Source organism: Pipistrellus kuhlii, unplaced genomic scaffold, assembly GCF_014108245.1.
Source record: "Pipistrellus kuhlii isolate mPipKuh1 unplaced genomic scaffold, mPipKuh1.p scaffold_m20_p_4, whole genome shotgun sequence".
Taxonomy (NCBI): domain Eukaryota; kingdom Metazoa; phylum Chordata; class Mammalia; order Chiroptera; family Vespertilionidae; genus Pipistrellus; species Pipistrellus kuhlii.
Window position 1 is genome coordinate 69,363,842 of NW_023425540.1, and position 22,934 is coordinate 69,386,775.

Below are 22,934 nucleotides of genomic sequence, written 5' to 3' on the forward strand. Positions count from 1 at the left end.
ACATGTCTGTCTGTCTGAAATACTAATGCTCCCTTAGCTTAGTCTAGCATATTGTCTGGCACATGTTATGTTCTTAATTTATATTGGCAGAATGTTCACAAGTGAGTTATATTCCATTATTTATAAAACAACAACAATAACAAAAAGTAACAACATCAAAATCTACAAAAACCCTGTAATGCTTTACACTGCCTGTAGGACTAAGTTCCCTCTCCTGAGCCAGCTGTCGATACACAGGTAACATTGTGTTAGCTGTGTCTTCAAACGACCTCCTTTGTGCTGCTCCTTTCCTTGATTATAAATTCCTACCAATATTTAAGAGCCACCTTGAATGTCACCAATCTTTTGTGGTGAGCTTCCTCGACATGCCACCTGTCACCACTACCATCATTATTCCCACCCTCCTCCTCTGCTTCACATGCCGGACATGCCTCCAGTATAGTGTCTCCCACACTGGATTATAACAATATCTTTATAAAACAGGTTTACTAACACAATATAAATTTCCTGTTAGGCAAGGCCTGTATTCCAGCACCTAAAATGTGCTGTGATCACTATAATATCCATTGTATGTATACATATGTAAACATATGTGTTTGTGTGTGAGTGTGTGTATATAGTCGTGTTAGAAAACATTTCATCTGGGAAAAGTTGATAGAGATTCTAGTCTGAAGAAAAAAATCTGACAGTGAAGGGGTGGGGCACAGGCACAATGAAGACTTAAATGAAATATGGATAAAGAAAATGAAAGGACTTTAAATATTTCAATCAATTTTGCATCAAGGTGCTTTTATTATTATTTTTTAAGTATTAAAACATTAGACAATCTTACAATTAACTATACAAATCACATAGAAAAGGGAAAAGTTATAAAGACCAAATTGGAATGACTACCGATACCCATTATATGGAATTATATGGGCCGAAAACTAATTAAGCTTGATGAAGTAAACTGTTTCCTTCAGTTCTGTTTGTATAAGTCACTTGAATGTGAAAAGGAGAGCTACATGGAATATTTTGAAAAAGTAGATAACTCAAAGGCCAAAAACCACCTTATCAATCACACTAAGATCTGGTGCTTCTGAATTTCAACAAGACTGTAAAAAATAATTTGTATAAAAGTGAAATCAAGTAACTGTAAAAAGGTCGGCCTGCATCACATCCACCAGGAAATTCTGGGACCCACTTCTGTGGTTACAATGTTCTTGTAAGCTGGAAGAATTTCAACAGAAAAACATCTGTTATGACAAATGGATTAACGTTTTCTGTTCTGACATGAGGCCTTCCCAAGGAGAAAAATGTCTCAACAGCAATGTCAAGGTTTTTTGCTTCACATTTCTAGGACTCTGGACACCTTTAATAGATGTTTTAAAATTGTTTGCCAAAGATTACATTTTTTTTTGTAGACCCTCTTTAAATTCAATAGGAAGTCTCTGTTGGCATTTGGAAAAAAGATTAGAGTACACGGAAAATTCTTTTACTAGTGTAAGACTTATGTTAATGAAAAAGCCCACATCCCTAAACCCTGTATTCCCACCAATACATCTTCAAGTAGTTTCTGATGACTCAATAAGACCCAGGTAGGCAGCTGTATGTTTAACTCTTTGGGTCAGCATGCTTGTTGTGGCTGGGATTGAGTAGACTTCCACAGAGTCTGCAGCAGGTCTTATTACACTGACCAGATCGGGGACCTCCGAATAAATGCTAGCCTTACCGATGCAGTTCTCACTCTTTACTTCATAACCTGGAGGACAGATGCATCTGAAGGATCCCTCCAAATTCTGACAGGTACCGGGAGAACAAGAACCGGGAAGGGCTACACACTCATTAGTATCTTGAAAGAGAAACAAGAGAAAAATTATTCAAATATGAGGTCATAGTTGCCAAGTGACATAAACATTAATGCAGCTTGGGCTCTGTGTTCCTCCAGGTCACTGTGGACAAACACGCCAGAGATTCCCTTTTGACATCTTGGGTATTACTCATTTGACAAGAGGCTAATTTCCTTGTTTTGTTTCTTTTGTCGACTTTTACTGAGACATGGATCGTTTCAAGCTCTATTCCAATAAAAACTGTGCACATGAGTCATTTCCAATTGTTGGCTTATTCCTTATAAGAAATATGTCCCATGATACCTTCACTTGGTCATGTGACCAGATGATCAAATGAAATGTGAATGAGTCCTTAAGCGGAGCTTGGGGGAGTCACATCATTGTTTTACAAAACAACATAAAGATTTTATTATTTAGATACTTACCTATACAGTTCTTTCCATCTGGAGTTAGTTCATAACCTTCATTGCATAAACACTTGAAGGAGCCAATTTCGTTAAAACACCGCCCATTTCTGCACACCTGACCAAAAAAGGAGCTGCACTCATCTATGTCTGTAAGCAAACAGAAGCTGGATTTTAGGAGAGAGTTTTCACACGTATACTATGTCACAAGTTGAAACTTAAAAACATATTTCTAGGAACATATTCACAAAAACCCTCCACTACAATTCCCCATCAACACAGAGAGAAATGGCTGAGATTGTAAGCATCACCTGCCTTATAAGGTCACATAGAGCCCTGCTGTATTTCAACCACCAGGGCACAGTTTTGATATTAATATAACTCAGAAATTTATAAGCAAATTTATAAGTTGAAGGTTTCAGGTGAAATGTTCCCTTCTCTCTAGTTGAAAAAATATTTATTTTCCCAGAGGGAGAAAGATATATAAGTTTAACTTGACTGCATAGCTTGCAAGTGACCTCACCTGGAGATAAGCTGACTATATTCAAAGGACAAGTAATGGAGCATATTAAGTACAAAAAAATCAATTTTATTAAAAAGACTATAATTACTGACAGAATATAGAATCTGGAGGTGGGGGGAAGTGGTGTTAGGTTTCCAATTAAGCTTAGGTTTGACTGCATTTGAGTAATTCTCTGGGTTGCTTGAATATTGTACTTTGATCAGAGCCATGTCTGTGTCTTTAGTTCTTCATGGCTGTACAAAAGGTCTGAGAAATGATAGACTAGATGGTGATAGTTGAGTAAAATGTCCAATTAGCTCAAAAATTTTCCCAGTGCAGAATTTTGAGGGAAAAAAAAAAAAGAAAGAAAATAAAAAGAGGAACGTATGTTGGGTTAAATTGGAAGTTAGGTTTGAGCAGGGATAGTCCCATAGTGGTAGAAAGCCTGAGTTACTTTCACATACCTTATAGGATCATGTAAATTAAGAGATATTATGTTTAAAGTACCAGTATAGTATCTGTCACATGATAAATAAGAAATATTGTCAGCGCTGGTTGTCATTTCTCTTATTATCTTCTCCATCACATATAGGCACCTCCCCTTACTAGCAATTATTATTTTAATCAATATCTGTTAGGGGAAAGGCTAAATTCCTATACCAGCAGACAGTTTTATTTTCCACTGAGAATCTAAAGTTCGTCCCAAAATGATATCACCACATGCTGCTTTTGTGGGAAAAGGCATCATCCCTGGCTTCAAAGCTTCCAGAAAATAAAGTTTCAACACACAGCGTGTTGTTAAATTGGATACTGTCAGTATTTGAGTATAAATAAAGAATGGAATATATTAAATACTAGTAATGGAATATATTAATTACTAGTAAAAATGCTGAAACAATAACAGGTCTCTCTTCAAAGCCATTTAAGAGACAAAAAATAACCCCAAACCACAGCACAGCCTCAATACATCTGCTATCACCTTCATGGCCCTTTGTCCTGAATCGACTGGCTGATGAAGTATCAGCACACCAGACTGTTTTGTGATTATTTACACCAATACTAAGGCTTGAGTTAACTAGAAGTTACTCAGCAGTATCAGATAGCTTTTGGCACTACATGTGCAATTTTAGTGATAAAATTATTTATTCTCTGGTTTTATTTTTCATTTCAGTATATAGTGTGGAAACAAAGTGGAAGTAATAAAACACCAACGCGGACTAAATACTTACCCAGGCAATCATTATTATGAGTGAGTTCAAACCCTGGATAGCAGAGGCAGTTATAGGATCCAACAGTGTTTTTACAGGTTCCATTTCCACACGGGTGCCGCTCACACTCATCCACATCTACAAAGAAACATTGGCTCAAAGGAATTCGGGGTTTAATTAGAGAAACATAGCCTACTAAACATTCACATTATCTTTCTTGATTCACTTAGATTGTTCTCATTCAGCACAAGGAACTCCTACCTATTTAAGGAAAACGAGTATGAGGTAGAGAAAACTCTGAATTACAAAATTACTAGAGGCCCGGGAAGCTGGGCCTAAACTGGCAGTAGGACATCCCTCTCGCAATCCAGATGGAGGGCCACACTTTTCATACAGGTGAAAGGCATCTTGCTGTTGTATGGGCAGCTACAATTTTTTTTTTTTTTGGTCCGGATTATAAAAAGTAGTACATAACATAATCCTTCTGAGGCAGTAGTACCATTTTCCCCATCTTATGGGTGGAAAAACTGAAGCAGAGAGAAGTTAAGTAATTGGCTTTGTCACACGGTTGTAAGTGTCAGAATCAGGGCTGACCATAAAATGTGCAAGCCAGAGTCCATGCATGTCATTGCTGCATCATCCTGTTTTTTCAGTGTTAGAGTAGCCTTGCCAGGTTTTAATTTTTAAATCTAAGAGACTGTTCTCAATATATAGGGTAGGTCCTTAGGTCTGGCTGGTGATCAGGGCTATTTGTGGATGACTAGCGGTCAGGGGAATTGGGGGGCCCCTGCTGGCACCCACCTTGGCTGGTGGCCTGGCACCACCCACTGGCACAGCCAGTGTGCATCACAGTGACTGGTCATTTTGCCTTTCAGTTGATTTGCATATTAGGGTTTTATTATATAAGACTAGAGGCCCGGTGCACAAAATTCATGCATGGGGGTGATGGTGTGGTGGTGTCCCTCAGCCCAGCCAATCTCCAATCCAGGATCCCTCTCACAATCCAGAACCACTGACTCCTAACTGCTCACCTGCCTGCCTGCCTGATGCCCCTAACTGCTCTCCCTTGCTGGCCTGATCTCCCTAACAACTCTCCCCCTCCTGTCCTGAGCCCCCTAACTGCCTATCTGCTCTCCTCCTGGCCTGATTGCCCTAACTGCCTATCTGCTCTCCCCTCTTGTCTTTTTGCTCTAACTGCCTGTCTGCTCTCCCCTCCTGGCCTGACCCCCCTAACTGCCTATCTGCTCTCCCCTCTTGTCTTTTTGCTCTAACTGCCTGTCTGCTGTCCCCTCCTGGCCTGACCCCCCTAACTGCCTATCTGTTCTCCCTTCCTCTCCATGCCCTTCGGACCCCCAGAGCAGGTGTGCTGAGAGCTCTCTGCTATGGCCCTGCTCCCATCCTAATTGGTCATTACATGACAGCATCCCAGACAATTTGCATATTCCTCTATTATTAATATAGATAATAAAAAGTGCTGTTTAATGACTAACAGGCACATGTAACACTCAGAATGAGGCTAAGCAAGCATCTACTTGTCAATCATAGGGAAACTAATCTTTTGAAATACTAAAATAATTATGTTCTATTAAGCATTATTAAACACTCCTCCAGACATTTATAAACCTTAATTTGACCAGCACAACAAAATACACTTTAGGTCCTAGCATTTATGAATTAGTGAAACCCAAATTGAAGAAGTCTATTAAACTCAGTATCATTAGCCTTCAAAACAATGAAATTAAGAAAATATTTAAAAAGTCATTCTCATATAAGAGACTTGATATTCTGGACTATGAATTTCAGGCTGCTGAGACTCCTTTACCATGCAAAAAAAAAAAAGGAAACTGGATCTTAGGAAGGAAGCATTGTTTAAGACAGGTATTACCAAGGAGTCTATTTGACTTTTATCCTGGGTGAATTGTTAGGATTGAGGGCAGATTTCTCCATGTGAATTTGTGAATCATAAATCTCATTTTTTTAAAGCAAATCATATTCTCTAAGGGTTCAGCCAGGAGAAGCATGTATAAGCAAGCATTCTCAGAATGTTCCTGCAAACAGGACCAGATTCTGTTTGTCCTTTGTATAAGCATCTCCTAGAGGACTTTTCCTAGGGACAAGTCCATAGGAGGGTCTTCAGGAGGCAATGAATGAAGGAAGATTTTCCTGGTGGTCCTCAATGAAATCTGACTTCACTCATATAGATAGTATCTTGAATACCAAAAGAGTAGATGTACGACTTTAGCTTTCCTAAACTGGGAACATGCTAATTATAAATAGTCAAGTTATAATTTGATTTTCCTCCTTCAAGCTCAAAGCATGGAGAACTCTTTCTGCAGAGCCAGAGCCAGTGGCTGACATCAGATTTAAAGAGTTACTCTGAGTTCCAAGGCATCCAGCCATCTGTTTTTGAAATCTTATTAGCCAATTGCTCAGCAATTACTTACTGAACACTATTATTGCTTAACTAATCATTACATTGGCTTCTGTTGCTTCTAAAAATGTCTTTAAGAGTTAAAACACAAACAAAGCAGATAAATCCCATGTGTTCAGTGATTTTTGGGGGGAGGGGAAATGTATGCATATATGCATGTATGTATGTGCATGTATATATATTCATTTCATTACTGTCACTCTTACTACTCCATTTTCTTGAGTGGTACCAGAGAGGGTGAAGGGCAGCTGGTACTGCTCTGACTTCCATATGACCTCGAGTGTCCCAGAGCCCAGGTTGAACATGTGAAAGTCATCTGGGGGAAAAGGTTGGAACACTGAACCGAGGAACATTTGTAAGCAGTGTGTCCCTGGCTTCAAAATTTTATATTGAATGAAACCATAAACAGTTTAGCATAGTTAACTTTTTGCAAGATTGTTTCTTATAAAGACATGTTAATTTGGCAAGTGACCAAACTGTAATCTCTTCTGGACGCTCAGCTCCATTACCCCTGGAACGAATGTTCTTACCCATGCACATGGTCTGGTCCTGAGAAGCCTTAAAGCCGTTGTGGCAGATGCACTGGTAACTTCCTTGCAAATCAACACACAGTCCATGACTGCAAACATTAGGAATTTCTAAACATTCGTTGCGATCTGAAACAAAAATAAGACACATTACACATATCTGATTTTTATTAAGATTCCTTCATTTCTTTCGCAGGCATGTTTCTATAACCTGTTATTAATTATTACAGATAGTCTGAAAATGAACCATGACAACAGCTGAATCAAAACAAAGCAAGGCTTTCAAGCATCCAAGTCTCTCTCTTTTAAAATCATGCAATTTTTGTATGTTGATTGCTATCTCAAAGATAATATTTTACTTTTGGGTCCAATCTGCACTGAAGGGACCTCTTTTCTGAACAAAATAATCTAATGTGTATGGTGAAATAGGTTCAATATCAATGAAATAATTTACTAGGAAAATCTTTCCAAATTATTTATTTTATTTTTTATTTTTTATATTTTATTGATTTTTTACAGAGAGGAAGAGAGAGGGACAGAGAATTAGAAACATCGATGACAGAGAATCATCGATCAGCTGCCTCTTGCATACTCCCCACCGGGGATGTGCCCGCAACCAAGGTACATGCCCTTGACTGAAATCGAACCCAGGACCTTTCAGTCCCCAGGCTGACGCTCTATCCACTGAGCCAAACCTGTCCCGGCCCAAATTATTTTTGAAAACAGTTTTTGATAGAAAAGCATACACGACTTTTCATTGCAGGAAATCTGAAGAATGTGGGGCTCAGTGCTAAAGAATGAAATTAGTCTCCTTCTTACCCACACAGGCTCCATTGGGTGAGAGCTTGAAACCCGCAGCACATTCGCAGCGGTAACTGCCAGGACTATTGATGCAGTCCGCGTTTCGCTGGCAGAGATTATCGCCATTGCTGCACTCATCAATATCTAGAAGAGCAACAATTTCATTATTGCATTAGTATCACATTCACCATTTGGTGATCAACTCCTACATACTGAGAAAGGAGCTGTAAAGAGATCACAAAGCTGTCTAAATCATAAAGCTGTCTAAACCATTTATGCCTGCCAAATGTATATAGATAAAGGTCATACATCATTGAGATTACCTTCACAGACCAGGAGTAGGTCATTGTAACTGAATCCTGTAGGGCATTCACAGCGAAAACTGCCGATCTGGTTGATGCACACACCATTTGCACAAATGCCTGGAATCTCTTTACATTCATCAATGTCTGAAATTGAACAGATTTGATTAAATATATGTGGTTCTGCTTAATATACTTATCATAGAACCTTGTATAATGCTGTGTGTACACTGGAATGCAAACACAAAATGTCAATTCTATACTGGTATGAATGACTTTGTGCTTTATAAAAGCATATAGTACATAAAATACACTACTTCCTTTAAACAGTGATGAAAAATTTAAGTAAGCTGATCAAATATACCAAGTGCTTTTACTGTCAATATAGCAAATGAACTTCTTAGGGAATCAAACTTCCTCTTCAGGTTACATGATAAAGAAATTTCTACTTTCTTAATTTCATGAACTTTTGTATATGTGCATTGCTAATAGAGACTTAAAATTACATTATTTTTATAATCTTTGAGGAAAAGTGGAATGAGAAATAGAAAATACATTTAACAGGAAGGGACACAGCAAAAATACACCAAAAACTTAAATATATATGTATAAAAATAATAACTAAAAGTTAAAATAGAAAGGGTTATTTGGAATCACACAATGTAATGTTCATAAATAGGAAAACTATAGTTTTAGCTTGACATGTACTAGTATGAAATCTTGAGATACCCACATAACTGTCATAACTTAATCAGACTATGTCAATACAATAATATCATTATTAGCACTTGATTAGATTCTGTAAACATGGTATCTCTTTCGTGTCTACCTATATTAGATCAGAATTTAGATTATTACATTTCATGGTATTTCAAACTTTAAAGATATTCCATAGATTTTTACAAAATGCTATATAAATGTACTAAAGTAAGCATAATATGTAAAAACTCACCAACAGCTTTTCCTGTGTGAATGTCAAAGGTGAATCCAGGAATATTTCCACATATGGTTTTAAAGTCAGCTTTAAAATAAAAAACAAAATAAACTCAACTCTTAAAATTCTCAAACTCCTTCAAAACAACATTTTATATAGCAACCCTTTCACTGCCAAATATATCTTATATTACTCACAAATAGACATTTTAATTATATTTATTTGAAAACAATACCTGCTCCTCATCCCAAAGAGTAGGTCTAAACATTCTTTACCATTATCGTTATTACTGTTAATTGTTATTACCATCATTAACTTTTTAATGCTCTGATATTAGAAGATAAGTCATTATAAGATAAAGTACATACTTTAGGCACATAAATTATTTTTCTTTTGATATTCAAGGGCTTTTAAGATGATTCAATTTATGTAGATTGAAAAACCAGATTAGAGTACAAATTTTTAAAAAGGATTACTCAAAGGCATAGGCATAAAATAATTCTGTAGTGGTTAAGTGGGTTAATAATGAATAATAAGTGAAACATAAATTTTGTCTTTTTTAAAACATAAGTGTCTATATGTTAAAATGTGAAACTTGAGGCATCAAAAACAATGCATTTTGGATTAAAATAGAGAATAAAAGAGTTATCCCTACACATAATTCACCAAACTAATATAAATTAAAACAAATTCCAATTTTTAGTAAGCAGGTTGTTACCGATGCCTACTGCTACACATATGAGCGAATCTCTTGAAAAGAGTATCAGGTAAAATACATACAGCATACTATATACTCCTAGTACTATCAGTAGGCTCTTTGTCTATTTCATCCACCATGCATTTGTACAGAGAGGCACAAATTAGATGGTTTCTAATTGCCTGGAAACTTGTGAACTGTATATCTATTTCTATATCTATATATCACCTTGTTTAATCATCATTATAACCATATGAATTAATTACTGTCATTGTGGATTTATTGGTCCTATTTTATATGTGAGGAATCAGTTTCAAAAGGATGAATAATCTATATATGGTCAGACACTAACATCAAAAGCTGATATTCATCAAAAGAAGGTTTTGTTATCAGTTTGGTGGGATTACAAAGGAATTGTCTACTTTGAACTCTTACCACCCAACCGAACGATCAATTCTGATGTCTACATTGAACAACTAACGAAATTAAACAATGCAGTTGAAGAAAAGCGGCCCGAATTGACAAATCAAAAAGGTGTTGTATTCCATCATGACAATGCAAGGCCACACACATCTTTGGTCACTCGGCAAAAATTAATGGAGCTTGGTTGGGATGTTTTGCCACATCCACCATATAGTCCTGACCTTGCACTATCTGATTACTTTTTGTTTCGATCTTTACAAAACTCCTTGAATGGTAAAAATTTCAATAATGATGATGATGTCAAATCGTACCTGATTCAGTTTTTTGCTAATAAAAACCAGAAGTTTTTTGAACGTGGGATTATGATGCTGCCTGAAAGATGGCAAAAGGTCATTGATCAAAATGGGCAATACATTACAGAATAAAGTTATTTAGTTCCATGAAAAAATTGTCTTTGATTTTTTTAAAAATCCGCAATTACTTAGTTGCCGACCCAATATATATGGTCAGACAATAAGTGGCAGAACTTCAATTTAAACATAACCTTCTCCCAAACCTATGCTCTTTACTTCCTCTTATTTAAAAAAGTGTCATTTCATTCCCCAAACCAATTTTCAATTTCTAACTGATGGAGTTTTAAAATTAGAGACTTGTAAAAATGTTTCTATTTGATTTTTCAATCCCAAAGACGGCCATTTGGGTTTCAGAACTGAGCATGTCTGGTTTTAGTATGTTAGCTTTTACTATCCTGCCACCTATATTCGTGTGCCACAGATTTGGCCTTCAGCAGAAGCATGAACTATGTGCTTACCTGTTCCTGGTGTTGGGCAAGGTTCACAAGGTTTGTTCCAGGCTTTCCCCACATTGTACGTGCAGCAGCACATCCTCTTTGTCACATTAAAAGGCAACTCATTCTCACAGGTGGTTCCATTATAGCTTCGGTAGCAAAAGCTTTTTCTCATATCTGCGTATAGAAAAAACAAATAAGCCAACCAATCATATCAGCAAGCAGCTAATAATGAAGCCTATGCACCTGGATATGCCAAACTGTCTCCATTAACCCAACTCTAAAAAGTTTCTCAGTCATTTAGGGGTATCTTAAAATAATTCTTTAACTTGAACATAAATAATTTTTAGGTTAACATCTCTCCTCTTTTTAAATAAGGGATTTCATTTCTAATTTTCTTGGGAAACAAAGTTAATAGATATTTGTTTCTATATTTAAATGCATTTATTTATTTTTAAAAGTTTTACATATTAAATTTTAAATGTTCTCATTTGTAAAATAATGTTCACTTTATAGAAATAAAAAATTAAAATTATTTAAAGACATGTAATTGTAACATTTGGTGAAATTTTCTACTTCAGACTCATTAAGAAAACGAAACAATTTCTTTTTATTTAACACTAAAGTATAGCTGATATACAATGTTATATTAGTTTCAGGTGTACAATATAGTGATTCTATACTGATATACCTTAGGATGTGGTCATCACATGCTTAGTAACCATCGGTCACCATACAAAGTTATTACAATGCTACTGACTATATTCCCTGTGCTGTACATTTCAGCCCCATGACCTATTTATTAAGGGGTAACAACAACAACAAAAAAGTAAATATGCAGCCAAAGTTCAAAAACATGATACAGAGCCAGAAGTTTATAAGACTTAATCATTCATAAAGATTTAATTTGCATATTTTATGCAATAATTGTGAGATATAAGCATCTTATATGGGGAGTCAACTACTGTGACCTAGTCAATCTCAGAGACCTTTACGTACCCATGCAGTTGTGGCCTCCGTTGACCTGCATGTATTCAGGTGGGCAAATGCAGGTGTAATTTCCCAGAGTGTTATAGCAGGTCCCGGGCCCACACACACCAGGATGTGCAAAACACTCATCAATATCTAGAGTAGGCAAGAATATCCATTAAGTAAGATATTTCCCCCACAAGTCCATATTATTTAAACTAATGAACAAAAGCATAAGGTGATTCCCCAAAGTCGTATTTTCATAAAATTCAGGATTTAAAGCAATTACATTGAAAATACTTCAAAATATGATGTATCTTTCTTTAAAAGAAACAATCCAATATTAAAAATATAAATCAAAAGAAACTATTTCTAAGTGGCAGAAAATAATTTAAATGGCACCTGCATTTTTTTTAATCGAAATTTCATATTCATCCAATGGAATTGCTTTAAAGTATACTTTCCTCTTATGTCATTTAAACTAACTTTTAGTGTCAACTTTAAACTAAATCCAGTTAGGAGAGCTTTTTTGTTCATAGTAACTTTCAAATTAGTACTCATTAAATGAGATTCTAGAAGCCATGTAATTGCTGATTGTTCTCCTTACTAACTCATATTTCTTCCAGATGTATTTATCTAACATGTTCCAAAAGGAAGGTTATAATGGAGATGTTTACATGTTTAATGTTCATCTTTAGAAGCCTTCATTGGTACCATCAATAAACATTGAGACTTACCTGTAAGCTAGAACTCATAGTTACAAAGATGAGCAAGCTACAGACCTTGCCTCAAGAAGCTCCCAGCCCTGTGGGGAGATGGTCCCCTAAAAGGATGATTATGGCGCCACATGATAAGTGGGGGGTGGTAACCAGAAAGGTATCTGCATCACCTTTGAATTTCTTCATAGTAGTCCAACATTTTAAAATTACTGAAAAACACTAACTTAATAGTCTCCTTCAAGCTTACCTATAATCCTGGTCAATATTTGCATCAATAACTTATTTGATATTGAGTGTTTTCCCCGGCTCTGGTTTTCCCCATTTGGTATATTTAATTAATCCATTTACTCAGAGAGAACCAATAGTAAATTATAGCAAATGAGCTGTGAATTATTTATTTAGCAGTGTTGACAAGAAAAAAGCTATGAACCCATCTCAACAGATACTTGGGTAGAATGTGAGGATGGAACCTTTCCCCCAGGCCTGAGCAGGAATTTTGTTTTAAACAGCCTTGATTGCTTTTTAGGTGCAGATTCACCTCACCTTCACAGATGCGGGTCTCCTCGCTGAGGTAGTAGCCCTGTGGGCACTCGCACTGGAAGCTCCCGAAAGTGTTGATGCAGTTTCCGCCCTGGCAGAGACCTGGTAACTCCTGGCACTCATCAATGTCTGCACAAGGGGAGATAGCTCACTTACAACAAAGACCATCCCAAAAGACAAGAGTTTCCGTTAACGCTTCCAAACACTCCATGTGCCTGCATGAATGCACACTAAGATAGCAGGTTTATTCTGTCCATGGAGATTCTTGGCTTTGTTGTGGAATTTTGCTATAATCTGGTAAATTTTAAAGTAAATTGGGGATTATTAAAGTTGGGGGATTATCAGAAAAGACATCTTCTCTGTGGAACAACATCAGATCTGCAATGGGTCATATCTTTCTGGCTTCAAGTTGTTATTTAGCATCCTGATAATTGACTGTCCATCTGTAATTTTACAAATTTTGTTGTAAAATTTATATAATTTTACATATAATAATCTTGTTGGGATTGCTCCACAACTTCTTTTTTAAACCAGTTTTTCTCTAAAGTAAAATGCTTGACCTCGGTTACATCTGAGTGCATACTGGAGCTATACTCACCTTCTAAAATGATTGTGATGGGGTTAGGTCTGAAGCCCTCACCTCCAGGACACAAGGTGTAATATTCAGCTACAAAACAACGAACAAGAAGAGATTTGACACCTGTGTCCGAGTGGCTGAGACAATGAACAGGGGAGGTATCTACAGTTTCCTTATTACCTTTTCAAATACATTTCAAAGTATATTACATTTTATACAAAATAAGATAATTACTTCATAAATTATATAGACAGAATAATAAAAACCATTTGTTTTTAATTGAAGAAAAAACTCCTTTGCAGACAATTGATAGCACCACTTTTTTTTGGCCAGCAAATAAAAACTCAGACTTGACAATTGACAAGTTTCATCTATGTCCCTATCAGAACACATGTTTCAACAAGGCATAATATGATTGACTTCAGGAATACAACACAGCTCTGAACCTGACCTAGAACAACCTCTGAGAAGAACCAGAAATGATCTAATTTATGTGATACCATGGAGAATTGATATTATCACCATTCATATTGGATTGTGGTTCATTTTCTTTTCTTTTTATCATATCATGAAAAACAATAAGAGGAGAATTCAAATTCACTTTATATAAAACACTCTTGGCTGGTTTCAGCATACGGTAATCACTGAAAGTAATCCAAAGGTAAACTTTTGGCCCCCGCACTATTTCTCCCGTCCCCAGCACAAGAATAAAATTGCAACTAGTCTTCAGCTACCAGAGATTGTTCCCTTCCTCTTCTTCAGCTCCATACTCACTGCTATTGACAGGGGGGCATGTCTCGCAGGGGTTCCCCCAGGCCTTCCCTAGGGAGCAGCAGCAGGAGGAGCGACTGACGCCCACCCCGATTTCGGTGTTGCAGGACAGGCTTCCGTCTCCTCGAGGACCGAACTTCAGGTAGCAGTTGCCCACGCGGTTGTCTGCAGAGCAACATAGGAGCTTAAAATTGCCCTTCATGCAGTAAGCATTCCTTTCCAGAGAAAGATCACTCAACCGATGAAATGCAAACTCTTGTACATTAGTATAAAAGGCTCATTTTCATCCTCAGTACAAAACAATCTTTTGCATAGTCAAACAACCTTACCATAAATTTTAACAGTAATCAAATCCTAAATAACTCACGTTTATTTTATGTTCTGTTTTGGTTTTGAGGGTACAGTAAATATACCTGAATGGTCCTATGAAGGCAGCGAACTGCCAGCTCTCATGCATGAACCCAAAATGTATCCATTTTGTAAAAACTGATTCCACATTTCAAACACATCTCTAGTAGTTCTTGCTTATCATAACTGCTCGTTCTTGCATCATTAAAACACATATCTGACGACATTTTTGAAAACTTTTGACAGCTCATAATTTTGTTGATGAGAGGGCAGCTATTTCTTTGCTCCACAAATGGACCTATTTTCACTTTCAAGAGAATCAACACCAATTAGGTTCATCAATGGCTTCCTTTATTTCTACATCTCATATTTCCTTCCAATAACGCTTGTCTAAACAATTGGCTTCACCATTTGTCTATCTAAGAATCTATCAATTAAATTTTGGATACAGGATAAATAAGAACCTGGGATGATTCTACTTCTTGTCAGATACCACATGTGGAATTTCTCACTGACTAACAGACAAGAATACCACATTTCCTTTGTTTATAGAAATATATAGTTCACGCATTCTTTGATTTTTGAATGTGAAAAACTCCATTTAGGATATCAGCCTCTGAAGACTCATAGCCTGGCGTTTTGCTTATATGATCCATGTCACCTTTTTAGAATCCAGACTAGAGTGCTGGTCTCTGTTGCATTCATCTTCTAATACATTTAACAACTGTAAAATGTTCTCTACTGTCAATTTTCTTCTGGCCATTATGGCAAGAAAGTGAAAAACTTCTAATTTTTCAATAAATGCTCAAAGAAGGTTCAAAATATAGCGTCTCCAGTCTTCTTTTACACCTTCTTGAAAGGTGATGTAAAATCCCTTGGGTAACACAACAAGAAAATTGAAAAAATGATGCAACAGTGACATTTTATTTCACCATTGTGTCATCCTTCCAGGTGACACCATCATTTTCCACTTTATAATGATATTCTTTGTTTTTAGCATCATTGGGCATAGCTAATGAGTAATAATGAATAAAATGGTTTAAAATAAAAAAAAAATATCACTATCATCTCATATCATGCAATTTCAAACTTATAAAAGGGTCCAGTGAACTGTTATGGTATTTGTGAAACAGAATGAGTCTTTATACTTTGGAAAACCTCAAAGGAAGAATAAAGCCATAAAGTATCAACCCATATAAACAGAATTGCTGTAAAACAAAACTAAAAAAAGAAACTGACTATATGCTAACAGTTAATCTGAGTACCACAGTCCAGTCTCTGCAGAGCTGTTCTGATCTATACTTCTACCAGCAGGACAGAGGGACCTTTGAGGTACCTGAGACCAACACCTCACATTACCCAGTCTAACTGTTGCCTGTCTATTAGATGTAAAGTAATATTTATATAATTGTTTCAATTTGATTTTTCTTACTCCTAATAGTTTTGGGTATTTGTTTATGTCTGTTACCTTTTGGAGTACTTCTTTTTATTAGTTGCCTTTTCATAGCTTTTGTTTGCTCCAAGAAAGCTTTTAAGAAATGCTGAGGCTCCAGGGACTCCATTTCTGGGAGCAAAGCAGGCATCGTAATAACATTAAAGTTCCAAATGAGATTTTACTATACAGCTGGGGTTGAGAACCACTTTGTGACCTGGGTTGCCTCTTTTTCTCTGGCTCCTTTCCTCATGCTCCTGCCACTCACTCCACTCCTGCTCCTCGGCCTCACTGCTGTGTCTCCAGCACCAGCATTCTCCTGCTACAGGCCCTTTGCACTGGTTGCTCCTTTGCCTTGAAGGCATTTCCTCTCAGAAGTTCCAGTCAGCTTGCTCCCTCCTTTAAGATTCTGACTCTCCTCGCTCCAAGTAACAGCACTTTCCTACAACTACCTCCAGTGTGAGAATTTCTCGCTGTGTCTTTCTCCCTGCCACCAGAATGGAAACACAAAAGCAGAGAATTTGGTTACTCTGTTCCCTCTCCAGCCCCCAGGACAGGAAGCACTCAATATTTACTGAACAAATAATCCTGAAGGCAAAAGTCAGAACTTGAAGGACCCATACATTCTCGAAAATTTGTCAACAATATAAAACTGCATATAAAACACAGCAGCAAACATCCCCTCCCCATACTGCAAAGCCTGTAAAACCGCCGCTGAAGAAAGCGGGCAGATTCATACCGAAGCAATAATTTTCTTCTTATGTTTTTGTCTTCTGTCAATAAATCCTCCAGACCACTTAATTCTCTAGTGAAACACTCACTAAGACAGATGGCAAAAGCGGGACAATTATTTCATAAAGATCAGAGACGTCAGGTTGACGACAGATTCTGAACCATTGTTACTGCCTTCTTTGCTTCTCCCCAATCTCGCAACTTGCTTCACTCCAATGGTTTGGGCTCAAGAAATACAGTTCTCCCATTCCTCTCCTCTCCTCATTCACTTATTGCACCCTTACGTGACCCTGCTCGTGGGAGAGATAAATGAAGTAACCCATTAGTTCTATCACTTTGAGCTGTTCTGGCCAATGCACTGGACGAGAGCGCCCAGCAGTTTAGGACTGGGTCTCAGCTCTGCCATTTGCAAGCCCTGGTTCCCAAGCCTGATTCCCAATGACGATATCAATGGTCATTAATTTCATAATCTAGACTCTCTTAAGGAAAATGACTGTTTTGTTTGCCAATTAATTGTAGCAAATACTCACCACAGTTCATTGCCAAGAGAGTGTGAGTATTCAGCTCTAATTAATTCTATTCGTTTGTTTCAGATAGCTTTTACTTACCAACACAACCCACACCCGTAGGGTTCAGCTGGAAATCAGGTGGGCAGTTACACTCATAACGACCAGGTGTGTTGACACACAGGCCGTTTACACAGTTTATGGGATCTGCACACTCATCAATATCTGGGAAAAACATTTAAAATGCCCACGTTAAGATTTTTATCCTCTCTATGCATACTGCTGTACCAAAAAAATTTGATGGATTTTTTTGTGTAAATCATTATAAAGGCCACAGCATAATGAAATAAAGATGAAATCTTTATACATATAGTACACTGAAGATGGTTTCCATAGATCAATCACATGGTATTTATGATAATGTCATTTAATGTCCTTAATAGGTAAATAATAATTACATGTTAGAATTTTGATGAATAAAAATTTGTCACTATTAGCATAACTAAAATTATATACACACACATGTACAAAGAAAATATACAAAGACATTATTTTTTAGTTCCATGTTAGAGATTTAATATTAGGTTGTTTATATAAAAATGGATGAGTTCCATTTTAAAAATAAATGTATCACAATATAATTTTGTTTCAAAAAAAGTATAACTCAAGGCATAGTTTAGCTAAGTAGAAATCTGAGGAATTTTTAAAGTAGCACAAAATATTCATTTCATCTAATAAGAACACAATCAAGCCTTTTGTGATCCATACCTGTACAGTTTCCGCCTGTTCTGTCCAATTCATACCCATCATCGCAAATACAATGAAACATTCCAGGCAAATTATTACATGTTCCAAAGACACAAATATTTTGGAAGGAGCATTCATCAATATCTGAAAATTAAAAAAAAATAGTCATTTCTTGTTTACAAGGGCATTTTAAATATTTTAATGTGAAAAACTAATGAATTTTTCTGTCTCCTCAGATATTCTTTAAAAAAATATATTTTATTGATGTTTTCACAGAGAGGCAAGGAGAGGGATAGAGAGCTAGAAACATCTATAAGAGAGAAACACTGATCAGCTGCCTCTTGCACAACCTGCTCTGGGGATGTGCCCGCAACCAAGGTACATGCTCTTGACCGGAATCGAACCTGGGATCTTTCAGTCCGAAGGCTGATGCTCTATCCACTGAGCCAAACTGGTCAGGGCTCAGATATTCTTATGTAGTAAAAAATTTTCTTTTTTTAACAAGGTACATAAGTGGCAAGCAATTAATACTTATCTAGAAACAAATATAAAAGAAACATTATTTTATTTTATTGACAGTATTTTAACTGTCTTGGATTAAAGTATTCTCCCAATGCATAAAAAATACAAAAATTAAATATGAACATGTGAAAGGAATAAGGCTGTGAAAATTAAGGGTAAAGACCAATAAAATTATAAAAGATGAAAAAAATTAAGGATAAAAGCAAATCAAATATTCTTATAATTTAGTGCAAAAAGATGTATATTAAATATCTATAACATACAAAATATATAACATATTTTAAATATTAAAGATCTTATTAACATCCTTAAGTTTAATTTTTAAAATTTTTTATTCTGTATTCTATTATAAAGTCAGTTTAAAAAGGGAAATACTTTTTTTCCTAAGAGCATGAAATAAGATCATCCCTTGCCCGACATTCCCAAATATTTCATTAAAGTAACTCTATTAAAGACAGAAATTCAGTTTATGAAACTCTTCCAAGAGGCTTTACCTCAGAGTCAATAAATAAAAAATCACTCCTCATTCATATTAAAATGAAGGCGTGTGTGTGTGTGTGTGTGTGTGTGTGAGTGTACAGCTGCAAAAATAATCTATACTTCTTCACATAGGAAGAGGGTGAACATTTCATACACAAATTACCTCATATTCTGAGAATGCAGACTAGGCATGTAATTTTAGGCTGGACCATGCAAATTGTCCTAAAGTGCTGTGTTGCAACTAAAAAGGTCTCCGGTCAATTAAAATATGATAATTAAGATTAAAATGATGAGTTTCAACTAACTTAATTTTAAGTTCAAGTTGTTCTTAAAACTTCAGCTGATATTTAAAGGTGACTTTTTGTGTTGCTGCAATAAACAAAATTATTCTCTTTATATAAATGAATAAAGACTCATTAAGCTAGTTTATCACTGTATTGTATTGACCTATAACTAAAGATGGAACTGTGTTATCAGCTCTCTGAGTATGCATTTCACTTTTAAAAAGTTCTTTCTATTAGAAAAAGAACTTAAATGAAGTTCCATTTAAATAATGTAATAGTGGTGTAAAATAAGGTTTTAAAGAGATTACTGTCTTGTTTTTATAAAATTTCTCAGAAATTCAAACAATACAGAAAAGTATTGATATCAAACAGAAGACAGGAAACAATACAGAAAAATAGCAAAACCAAAAATCACTCCAAAATGCTTCCAACCCAGAAGAAACTACCAATGATAAGTAATAAAAGCTTAGGTGGCATCACACCCTCAAGCGATGTTGCCACAAGATGGCTGGCAGGAGAGGACAGCTAGGAGCCTAAACCAGCAGTTGGACATCCCTGAGGGGTCCCAGATTGGAGAGGGTGCAGGCCAGGCTAAGGGGCAACCCCCACCCCTTGTACAAATTTCGTGCACTGGGCTTCTAGTCATTGGTAAACTTCATTCCAAATATTTCTCTATGCATATTCAGAGAATGAAGCCAAAACCACTTGTATGCATCAGATCAATTTTTCTTTACCACAACAGTTTCTAAAAGACTTTCTAATGTTAAGAATTGATGCAAAACACAAAAAAATTATCTTTTGGCATTATGTTAAAATTCAAATATAATTTTTAGACAGCATTTAGTCTAGGAAGCACAGAGACCCCAAGCAAAAGGAGTCCAAAGAGCACCACACCAAGATACATCATAATTAAAATGCCAAGAGCAAAAGACAGAGAATATTAAAAACAGCAAGAGAAAAACAGTTACTTACAATTTGCATACCCATACAATTATCAGATGATTTCTCAACAGAAACTATGCAGGCCAGACGGGAGTGGCAAGAAATATTCAAAGTGATGAATAGCAAGAAACTAAACCAAGATTACTCTACCCAACAAAGCAATCATTTAGAATTGAAGGTCAGATAAAGAGCTTCACAGATAAGAAAAAGCTAAAGGTGTTCATTGTCGCCAAACCAGTATGATATGAAATGCTGAAAGGTATTCTTAAAGAAGAAGAAGAAGAAGAAGGAGGAGGAGGAGGAGGAGGAGGAGGAGGAGGAGGAGGAGGAGGAGGAGGAGGAGAAGAAGAAGAAGAAGTAGTTAAAGATAAAAACTATGAACAAAAAAATACATATCCATCAACAAGTGAATCTAAAAATCAAGTGAATTAGAAATCTGATGAACAGAATAAACTGGTGAATATAATAAAATCAGGGATATAGAAAGGGAGTAGACTGACAATTCTCGAGGTGAAAGAGGTGTGGGGGTGGGGGAAGAGATTGGACAAAAATCATACACCTATGGATGAGGGTAGTGGAGGGGATAAGGGCAGAGGATGGGGTGGGAACCTGGTGGAAGGGAGCTATGGGGGGCAAAAAAGAAACAACTGTAATAATCTGAACAATAAGGATTTATTTAAAAAAGAAAAGAAAAAGAGTTTTTATATACCCTGATACAGTTCAGATAAATCTTCCTGACAATCTCTTTTTTTTACCTGGAAGACATCTTGGGGTATGGGTTTCATTAAAGCTTATCATCTTCTATAGCCTCAGTTTTCATAGCAGTTTCATAAAATGGGGATCAGGGAAACGTGGATGAGAAGAGCTACACTGTGCACTCTCTTTAGATATTATGTTAAATAGCCTGTGTCTAGGTTTAGTCCATCTGAAGTTATCCTAACCTGTCCCTTAGAAGGTTCCTCCAGGTTTTGTACCCTCTCATTTTGTTAAGAAATACTTGAAAATGCTCAACCCAGCAATTTTTTTAGACTCTAGAAATGCTGAGAATTTGTGGTGACAAAAAATATGCTGAGTGGATCATGCTGATCAGAGGGTCAATTCAGAGGGGCATTTATTTGTAAGATGGAAAGACATCAAGAAATTAAATTAGTACATTCAGTTGAAACTGTCTGGATGAGCCAGATCTTATAGGAAGAGTGAAGACAAATACAAGGAGAAACAGGCACAATCATGAAAGTACATTTTTAGGATCTCAAAAAAATTGGCATTTAGTTAAATGGAGCAGTGTTTAACTGAGGGTGAACTACAGGTGTGCCACTCTCAGTTACCCTGGAAACTGGGATTTCTCTTGGTGGTCATGACATATTGTGAGAAAATCAACATGTGAAAGACGTACAATAAATAGCAACTACTTAGCATCAATTTGGGAGAGGTCTGGGAGAAGTTCTGGAAAGCCCTGTGCCATAGATAAAGGAACAGAACTATGAGGGGAAATTCCGTGTTACGTATAAAGAATTAATTTTGAAATTTTATGCTGGCAGAAGTAGCTGGCTACCGCTTACTTGTTCCTTTTCCCACTAACTCTTGTCAAACTGACATGGGTAATAAATCATGCAATTCCATAATCATACTGACTCACATTTTCTACTGACTGGCTTCGGTGCTGAGAAGAAACCAGGACTGGCTGAGGGGAAACAAAACTCACTGTTCAGTTGCCTTGTGTAAAGTGGATTAGACGCTGCCCAATCTAGCAGCTCAGTGCAGTGAATGGACGTTTTCAATTTCTAATGTCACCTTTCCCAGGGCCCACTATTCATCCTCTTATTGAATTCTCTCAAAATGGGTGGATATTTATGAAAAATTCCCTGGTCTTTTAGGCACACTTTCTTCAGTGCCACTTCTGTAAGTGGGCCAGTCAGGCCCAACTTCAAGCCAACCTGGACTGGATAATTTGGTCTTGTTGGACTGCTGCTGGTGAAGCGTGTGTGAGCGCTGCCCTTTACTATTTCTGTTCATTTGATTAGACACTGGTGTAGGAAGAGGAGCCTGTAATCTGGTTTCATTTTATAATCTTTGCTTAGCAGCAGTCAGCCGGAGCTATTTTTTAAAGGTTTTCTATGATTCACTAATTTTGTTCAAGCCTTACTGTTTACATGAATTGTTTTCAATCTTTTTCCTTTATTTACATTTCAATGAACTCTTTATAAACACAATGATGGCCCAAAAGATATGTAATGTGAACTGAGTCTCCAATTTAAAAGGAAATCCAAATTCTTTTTCTTGGAAAGATGTGATACTAGTGACAAAGTCCCATTTCTAGGAAAGGAGGATGATGTCATCACTGAGAGGAAGGAGACATTGCTATTAGGCAAAGTGCAGTCCCGGATGAGTCCCTGAGGAGGACTTCCAGTCCCAGACACGCAGACAGCAGACTAAAACATGAAGGCAAATGCCCAAAATGGGCTACTTAGATTTTGATAAACACATTAAGTAGCAGTGATTGGGGTAGATAGTATA

At 36.6% G+C, this 22,934-nt stretch overlaps 1 protein-coding gene across 3 annotated transcripts in view; it reads right to left on the reverse strand.

Moving 5' to 3' along the window:
• FBN2 (fibrillin 2) overlaps positions 1 to 22,934 on the reverse strand; it is a 234,378-nt gene that overhangs the window by 32,943 nt on the left and 178,501 nt on the right. For 2 of the 3 annotated variants that reach the window (XM_036410158.1, XM_036410160.2), the window contains 14 exons: positions 18,211 to 18,333; positions 17,545 to 17,667; positions 14,428 to 14,589; positions 13,675 to 13,743; positions 13,080 to 13,205; positions 11,848 to 11,973; positions 10,873 to 11,025; positions 8,960 to 9,028; positions 8,029 to 8,154; positions 7,724 to 7,849; positions 6,908 to 7,033; positions 3,968 to 4,084; positions 2,258 to 2,386; positions 1,715 to 1,834 (listed from right to left, as the gene is read on the reverse strand). In XM_036410158.1, coding sequence (XP_036266051.1) covers positions 1,715 to 1,834; positions 2,258 to 2,386; positions 3,968 to 4,084; positions 6,908 to 7,033; positions 7,724 to 7,849; positions 8,029 to 8,154; positions 8,960 to 9,028; positions 10,873 to 11,025; positions 11,848 to 11,973; positions 13,080 to 13,205; positions 13,675 to 13,743; positions 14,428 to 14,589; positions 17,545 to 17,667; positions 18,211 to 18,333 — 1,695 coding nt within the window. The remainder of the gene's footprint in view (positions 1 to 1,714; positions 1,835 to 2,257; positions 2,387 to 3,967; positions 4,085 to 6,907; positions 7,034 to 7,723; positions 7,850 to 8,028; positions 8,155 to 8,959; positions 9,029 to 10,872; positions 11,026 to 11,847; positions 11,974 to 13,079; positions 13,206 to 13,674; positions 13,744 to 14,427; positions 14,590 to 17,544; positions 17,668 to 18,210; positions 18,334 to 22,934) is intronic. The other variant, XM_036410159.2, reaches the window with a different exon arrangement.